Source organism: Bombina bombina, chromosome 5 (genome assembly GCF_027579735.1).
Source record: "Bombina bombina isolate aBomBom1 chromosome 5, aBomBom1.pri, whole genome shotgun sequence".
In the NCBI taxonomy this organism is placed as follows: Eukaryota; Metazoa; Chordata; class Amphibia; order Anura; family Bombinatoridae; genus Bombina; species Bombina bombina.
Genome location: NC_069503.1, coordinates 797,187,447 through 797,196,233, shown reverse-complemented (window position 1 = coordinate 797,196,233; position 8,787 = coordinate 797,187,447). Strand labels below are relative to the sequence as shown.

The 8,787-nt window shown below is 38.4% G+C and overlaps 1 protein-coding gene across 1 annotated transcript; it reads left to right on the top strand.

The window, feature by feature from the left end:
• Nucleotides 1-7,495: 7,495 nt before the first annotated feature.
• MC2R (melanocortin 2 receptor) lies at nt 7,496-8,446 on the top strand. Its single transcript, XM_053715855.1, has one exon. The coding sequence runs from the start codon at nt 7,496-7,498 to the stop codon at nt 8,444-8,446; it is 951 nt and encodes a 316-aa protein (XP_053571830.1).
• Nucleotides 8,447-8,787: the final 341 nt, after the last annotated feature.

Genomic DNA, 8,787 nt, shown 5'->3' with positions numbered 1-8,787 from the left:
TGGCATAAATGGTTGTAAATTCTTCTCTGGGATCCCCTTTGTTCAGAAATAGCAGACATATATGGCTTTAGCATTGCTTTTTGGTAATTAGAAGGCTGCTAAATGCCACTGCGCACCACGGGCGCGATCCGATATCGATCGCAGTTTGCGGCGCAAGCGAGGGAACCGGCGTCGCCCGCAGTTTCAGCTCGCAACTCGAGCCATCCCATATAGGTCGCCGTCAGATGCTAACGTGCCGTAAGTCTCACAAACCAGCGATGTCCAGAAATCTGCGTAAGTACAAATTTCTGGCGTCGCCAGTGACTTGCGCCACATTAGAATCTGCCGGCGCCTATAAAACCTGACTAAAGTCTAAAACACCCGCACTGTCTAACACGCCTCCCTAACATAGCCCGACAAGTCTAACACGCCTCCCTAACATAGCCCGCACTGTCTAACCCTCTATCCGCTATCCCCCCTCACTAGCCTAACAATAAAAAAGCTATTAACCCCTAAACCGCCGCTCCTTTACCCCGCCGCAACCTAATAAAGTTATTAACCCCTAAACCGCCGCTCCCGTACCCCGCCGCCAGCTATATTATATCTATAACCCCCTAAAGTGAGCCCCTAACACCGCCGCCATCTATATTAAAATTATTAACCCCTAATGTAAGCCCCTTACACCGCCGCCATCTCTATTAAAATGATTAACCCCTAATTTAATCTACCTACCCCGCCGCCAGCTATATTATCTATATTAACCCTAAGTATATTATAGTTAATATAGTTATTACATTATAAATATTAACTATATTAACCCTAATTATATTAGGGTTAATATAGTTACTATAGTATTTATATTAACTATATTAACTCTATCTAACACTAACACCCCTAACTATATTTATATTAAATTAATCTAATTAATTTATAAACTAAAATATTCCTATTTAAATCTAAATACTTACCTATAAAATAAACCCTAAGATAGCTACAATATAATTAATAATTACATTGTAGCTATGTTAGGGTTAATATTTATTTTACAGGTAAATTGTTAATTATTTTAACTAGGTATAATAGATATTAAATAGTTATTAACTATTTAATATCTACCTAGTTAAAATAATTACCCAATTACCTGTAAAATAAATCCTAACCTAAGTTATAAATACACCTACACTATCAATAAATTAAATAAAGTACAAACATCTATCTAAAAATACAATTAAATTAACTAAACTAAATTACAAAAAAAAACAAACACTAAATTACAAAAAATAAAAAAAAGATTACAAGATTTTTAAGCTAATTACACCTATTCTAAGCCCCCTAATAAAATAATAAACCCCCAAAATAAAAAAAATTCCCTGCCCTATTCTAAATTAAACATATTTCAAAGCTCTTTACCTTACCAGCCCTTAAAAGGGCCTTTTGTGGGGCATGCCCCAAAGAATTCAGCTCTTTTGCATTCAACAAATACAATCCCCCCCCCCATTACAACCCACCACCCACATACCCCTATTCTAAACCCACCCAAACCCCCCTTAAAAAAGCCTAACACTACCCCCCTGAAGATCTCCCTACCTTGTCTTCACCACACCGGGCCGAACTCCTGATCCGATCCGGGCGATGTCGTCCTCCAAGCGGCAAAGAAGAATTCTTCCTCCGGCGATGTCATCCTCCAAGCGGCAAAGAAGAATTCTTCCTCCGGCGACGTCTTCCTCCAAGCGGCAGCAAAGTCTTCATTCTTCCGGCGGCATCTTCAATCTTCTTTCTTCGCTCCGCCGCCGCGGAGCATCCATCCCGGCCGACTGCTAAACTTGGAATGAGGTACCTTTAAATGACGTCATCCAAGATGGCGTCCGCCGAATTCCGATTGGCTGATAGGATTCTATCAGCCAATCGGAATTAAGTTAAAAAAATCTGATTGGCTGATTGAATCAGCCAATCAGATTCAAGTTCAATCCGATTGGCTGATCCAATCAGCCAATCAGATTGAGCTTGCATTCTATTGGCTGTTCCGATCAGCCAATAGAATGCAAGCTCAATCTGATTGGCTGATTGGATCAGCCAATCGGATTGAACTTGAATCTGATTGGCTGATTCAATCAGCCAATCAGATTTTTTTAACTTAATTCCGATTGGCTGATAGAATCCTATCAGCCAATCGGAATTCGGCGGACGCCATCTTGGATGACGTCATTTAAAGGTACCTCATTCCAAGTTTAGCAGTCGGCCGGGATGGATGCTCCGCGGCGGCGGAGCGAAGAAAGAAGATTGAAGATGCCGCCGGAAGAATGAAGACTTTGCTGCCGCTTGGAGGAAGACGTCGCCGGAGGAAGAATTCTTCTTTGCCGCTTGGAGGATGACATCGCCGGAGGAAGAATTCTTCTTTGCCGCTTGGAGGACGACATCGCCCGGATCGGATCAGGAGTTCGGCCCGGTGTGGTGAAGACAAGGTAGGGAGATCTTCAGGGGGGTAGTGTTAGGCTTTTTTAAGGGGGGTTTGGGTGGGTTTAGAATAGGGGTATGTGGGTGGTGGGTTGTAATGGGGGGGGGGGGCATTGTATTTGTTGAATGCAAAAGAGCTGAATTCTTTGGGGCATGCCCCACAAAAGGCCCTTTTAAGGGCTGGTAAGGTAAAGAGCTTTGAAATATGTTTAATTTAGAATAGGGCAGGGAATTTTTTTTATTTTGGGGGTTTATTATTTTATTAGGGGGCTTAGAATAGGTGTAATTAGCTTAAAAATCTTGTAATCTTTTTTTTATTTTTTGTAATTTAGTGTTTGTTTTTTTTTGTAATTTAGTTTAGTTAATTTAATTGTATTTTTAGATAGATGTTTGTACTTTATTTAATTTATTGATAGTGTAGGTGTATTTGTAACTTAGGTTAGGATTTATTTTACAGGTAATTGGGTAATTATTTTAACTAGGTAGATATTAAATAGTTAATAACTATTTAATATCTATTATACCTAGTTAAAATAATTAACAATTTACCTGTAAAATAAATATTAACCCTAACATAGCTACAATGTAATTATTAATTATATTGTAGCTATCTTAGGGTTTATTTTATAGGTAAGTATTTAGATTTAAATAGGAATATTTTAGTTTATAAATTAATTAGATTAATTTAATATAAATATAGTTAGGGGTGTTAGTGTTAGATAGAGTTAATATAGTTAATATAAATACTATAGTAACTATATTAACCCTAATATAATTAGGGTTAATATAGTTAATATATATAATGTAATACCTATATTAACTATAATATACTTAGGGTTAATATAGATAATATAGCTGGCGGCGGGGTAGGTAGATTAAATTAGGGGTTAATCATTTTAATAGAGATGGCGGCGGTGTAAGGGGCTTACATTAGGGGTTAATAATATTAATATAGCTGGCGGCGGTATAGGGGGATTAGATTAGGGGTTAATAATTTTTATATAGGTGGCGGCGGTGTAAGGGGTCAGATTAGGGGATAGATAAGGTAGATGGCGGCGGTTTTAGAGGCTCACAGTAGGGGGTTAGTTTATGTAGATGGCGGCGGGGTCCGGGAGCGGCGGTTTAGGGGGTAATAACTTTATTAGGGATTTCGGGGGGGGGGATCGCGGTTGACAGGGAGATAGACATTGCGCATGCGTTAGGTGTTAGGTTTATTTTAGCAGATCGCGGTTGACAGGGAGATAGACATTGCGCATGCGTTAGGTGTTAGGTTTATTTTCTAGTTAGTTTAGGGAGTTACGGGGCTCCAATAGTCAGCGTAAGGCTTCTTACGGCTGCTTTTTGTGGCGAGGTGAAAATGGAGTAAGTTTTCTCCATTTTCGCCACGTAAGTCCTTACGCTGCATATTGGATACCAAACTGCGCGGGTTTGGTATACCTGCCTATGGCCCAAAAAACTGCGGACGACGGCAGAAATATACGCGCGTAACTTCTAGCTTACGCCGTATATAGGATACCAAATCCGCGCAATTATTGGCGTCGCCGGCTTTTGCGGGCGACGATTTTTATCGGATCGACCCCCACACGTGTATTATGCCCAGCAATGAAGGGGTTAATTAGGGAGCATGTAGGGAGCATTTTGGGGTAATTTTAGCTTTAGTGTAGTGTAGTAGACAACCCCAACTATTGATCTAGGCCCATTTTGGTATATTTCATGCCACCATTTCACCGCCAAATGCAATCAAATAAAAAAAAAACGTTAACTTTTTCACAATTTTAGGTTTCTCACTGAAATCATTTACAAACAGCTTATGCAATTATGGCACAAATGGTTGTAAATGTTTCTCTGGGATCCCCTTTGTTCAGAAATAGCAGACATATATGGCTTTGGCGATGCTTTTTGGTAATTAGAAGGCCGCTAAATGCTGCTGCGCATCACGCGTGTATTATGTCTAGCAGTGAAGGGGTTAATTATGTAGCTTGTAGGGAACTTGCAGGGTTAATTTTAGCTTTAGTGTAGAGCTCAGCCTCCCACCTGAAACATCAGACCCCCTGATGCCTCCCAAATAGCTCTCTTCCCTCCCCCACCCCACAATTGTCCCCGCCATCTTAAGTACTGGCAGAAACTCTGCCAGTACTAAAATAAAAGGTATATTTGGGCTTTTTTGAGTTTTTTTTTTAGCATATTTACATATGCTGCTGTGTAGGATCCCCCCTTAGCCCCCAACCTCACAGATCCCCCACCAAACAGCTCTCTAACCCTCCCCCTCTGCCTTAATGGGCGCCATCTTGGGTACTGGCAGCTGTCTGCCAGTACCCAGTTTAGAACAAAAATGTGCTTTTTTTTTTAACAAAAATCCCTTTTTCTGTAGTGTAGCTCCCCCCACACCCAAGAACAACCCCCCACCCCTCCAAGATCCCTTTTACTAACGTTTATTTGTTTTTTAATGTGTCCCTTTTCCCCCACAATTACAATCTAATTTTCTGTAGTATAGCGGTTCCCACCCGCTCCCGCCCCGTGCACGCGCCCGCCCGCCACCCTCTGTGCACGCGCGCGCGCCCGTGCGCGCCCCCGTCAGCTCCGGCCCCGATCCCGCCCCTCCCACCTTATACGGCCCATCGATGGCCGCCCACCCGCCTCCCAAGTCAGCTCCCACCCACCAACGTTACCGGCCACCGATGTCCGGTGCAGAGAGGGCCACAGAGTGGCTCTCTCTGCATCGGATGGCCATGCAGGGTTATTGCAGGATGCCTCCATATCGAGGCATCACTGCAATAACCGGAAAGCAGCTGGAAGCGAGCAGGATCGCTTCCAGCTGCTTTCCACACTGAGGACGTGCAGGGTACGTTCTCAGGCATTAACTGCCTTTTTTCTGAGGACGTACCCTGCACGTCCTCAGTCGTTAAGGGGTTAAAGGGACACTGAACCCAATTTTTTTCCTTTCATGATTCAGATAGAGCATGCAATTTTAAGCAACTTTCAAATTTACTCCTTTTATCAATTTTTCTTCATTCTCTTGCTATCTTTATTTAAAAAGAAAGTTTAGAAGTTTAGATGCCGGTCCATTTTGGTTCACAACCTGGGTTGTCCTTGCTGATTGGTGGATAAATGATGTCCAGTGTACTCAACCAAAAACTGCCTGGCTCCTTAGCTTAAATGTCTTCTTTTTCAAATAAAGATAGCAAGAGAACAAAGAAAAATTGATAATAGGAGTAAATTAGAAAGTTGCTTACAATTACATGCTCTATATGAATCATGAAAGAAAAAATTATCTTAAAATAAGATTAATTTATGAATTCTGAGTTCCAAAAACAATATATCAAAACTAATATTTTGAAAATGTATTACTGTGACTTAGATTTTGATAAAAATTATGAAACTCTATATTGATTCTTATCTATTCTACTACTATGTTATTTTCTAAGTTTATTTTATGGACCCATAAGAAACCTCTTAAACATGTTTCAGATTTATGTTTATTTAGTATGGTATACTTTATTTTATGGGTTCCATAACTGAATGTAGCAATTAGAGAGATTTGTCTTACTTTAGATTCACCAAATGCTTTTTTAACTGTTTACCCCCTCTAAGGAAACCCCTTCTTATGACCATGCACTGCAAAGTGGGCCCTTAAAGGGACTGTCAACACCAGAATTTTTGTTGTTTAAAAATATAGATAATCCCTTTATTACCCATTCCCCAGTTTTGCATAACCAACACAGTTGTAATAATACACTTTTTACTTCTGTGATTATCTTGTATTTATGCCTCTGCAAACTGCCCCCTTATTTCAGTTATTTTGACAGACTTGCATTTTAGCCAATCAGTGCTCACTCCTAGGTAACTTTACGTGCATGAGCTCAATGTTATCTATATGACACACATGAACTAATTTTCTCTAGTGGTGAAAAACTGTCGGATTAGAGGCGGCCTTCAAGGTCTAAGAAATTTGCATATGAACCTCCTAGGTGTAGCTTTCAACTAAGAATACCAAGAGAACAAAGCAAAATTGATAATAAAAGTAAATTGGAAAGTTGTTTAAAATTGCATGCCCTAGTTGAATCATGAAGGATTTTTTTGGACTTAACTGTCCCTTTAATATGATATGGCTGGTGATTGGCAGATATATATATATATATATATATATATATATATATATATATATATATATATATATATTAGCTCACCAACCATGTATTTTATGTCCTTCTTGAGCGTTGCAATGCATTGGTACTGCCAAAACCTTATCTAATGTAGATCCTGTTGATTCTAATAGCTTTGGCAAACACATAGTAAAATATTGCTGTGGTGTTGTTTTGCTTTTAGAGATTTCAACAGGATTCTTATCAGTCAAAAAAACAATCAAATAATTTAAGAAAAAAATAATTGCAATAAATCCAGTTACTGCATTGTTTTTCTACTCATTAGGTAAATATGCACAAAAAAAAAGCATATTGCATTCCTTTCAAGACAATTATCACAAGGTTTTAAATAAAATCTTCACAAAAGTAAAATATATGTGACCAAAAAATAGTAAGACATAGATTAATTCAAGATTGATCATTATTTGCATGATTTTTTTAAATTTAACAAACAATATTCATTCTGGACATGCAAGTATTAATTTGACATCATTTTTTTATATATTTCATTCAAACAGTTCATCGACATCATAAGAGATTTAAATGAGCATATTTAATTTGTTTGAGTTTCATAGTTTTAAACTGTAACTTTGTACTATATTGTCATTCATTTAATTTTTTTTTTTTAATTTTTTAACATGACCGATTGAAATATTGGTGTTGAATTGTTCCCAGCTGTGCAACCTAAACTGCTGAACAGATTTGGATGAAATGTAAAAGTAGTGACTCCAAAATGTAAATATGTTGAATTTGCCATTGAACTCTTGTAGCAGCTGATCTATATATCTTTATTTACCTCATTGAAAACATTTAAACAATTCCTGTAGTTTATTAATTGTTTGTATTTTTTTTTCAGGGAAATAAAAAATACACAAAAATACAAAAGAAACACTTAAGGACAAAAGCTGAAGAAAACGAAGATGGATAGAACACCAGAAATATTGAAGCAACTGGTGCAAAGTATCAATCCATCATTCAATAATGTGTCGACACCCTTTCCAAATGATACAAACTGTACAACAGTAAATGTTCCAGATGAAGTATTCTTCACAATTTCATCTATTGGCGTTTTGGAAAACCTTTTAGTGCTTCTAGCCATAATCAAAAATAAAAACCTTCATTTGCCCATGTACTTGTTTATTTGCAGCTTAGCTATTTCAGACATGTTGTGCAGTATTTACAAAATTCTGGAAACCACTGTCATTATTTGTATTGATGTGGGATACCTGGAGTATAAAGGATCATTTGAGAAAAAGGTTGATATTGTCCTAGATGTGATATTTGCAATATCTTTGCTTGGATCAATATGTAGTTTATCTGCTATAGCAGCTGATAGGTACATTACTATATTTCATGCACTTCAGTATCACAATATTATGACTTTGAAGAGTGCGTCTGTAATTTTGGCTATAATTTGGACTTTTTGTAGTGGAGGAGGGATAGCTATGATTATGTTCTTTTACGATAAAGTTACACTAATAATCTTCATTGTAGTGTTCATGTTGTTGCTACTTGTTATAGTGTGTCTTTATATTCACATGTTTCTTCTAGCCCGTGCCCATGCAAAAAGAATAACTTCATTATCCAGACAATGGAATTCAGTACATCAAAGGGCTAATATGAAAGGTGCTATTACTCTGACCATTTTACTAGGTGTATTTATTTGTTGTTGGTCTCCATTTATTTTTCATCTTCTTCTCTATGGACTTTGTCGTCATAATACTTACTGTGTATGTTTTATGTCACTTGTGAATATAAATGGAACACTTATTATTTGTAACTCTGTCATTGATCCATTAATTTATGCATTCCGAAGTCCTGAGTTGCGCAGCACATTCAAACGAATGCTCTGCTGCTGGATCTCAAGATAAACAGGAAGAATTGGCACGTAGGGGTCTATTTATCGAGCTCCAAACAGAGCTTGATGTCCCGTGTTTCTGGTGAGCCTTCAGGCTTACCAGAAATACAAGTTATGAAGCAGCGTTCTAAAGACATAACATGTCCATAACATGTCCGCCTGCTCTGAGGCGGCGGACAGACATCGCCAAAAATCAACCCGATCCAATGCAATCGGGTTGATTGACACCCTCTGCAGGCGGCCGATTGGCCGCAAATCTGCAAGGGGTGGTGTTGCACCAGCAGTTCACAAGAACTGCTGGTGCAATGATAAATGCTGACATTTATCGATGTGCGGCAGACATAGTTCGTTATA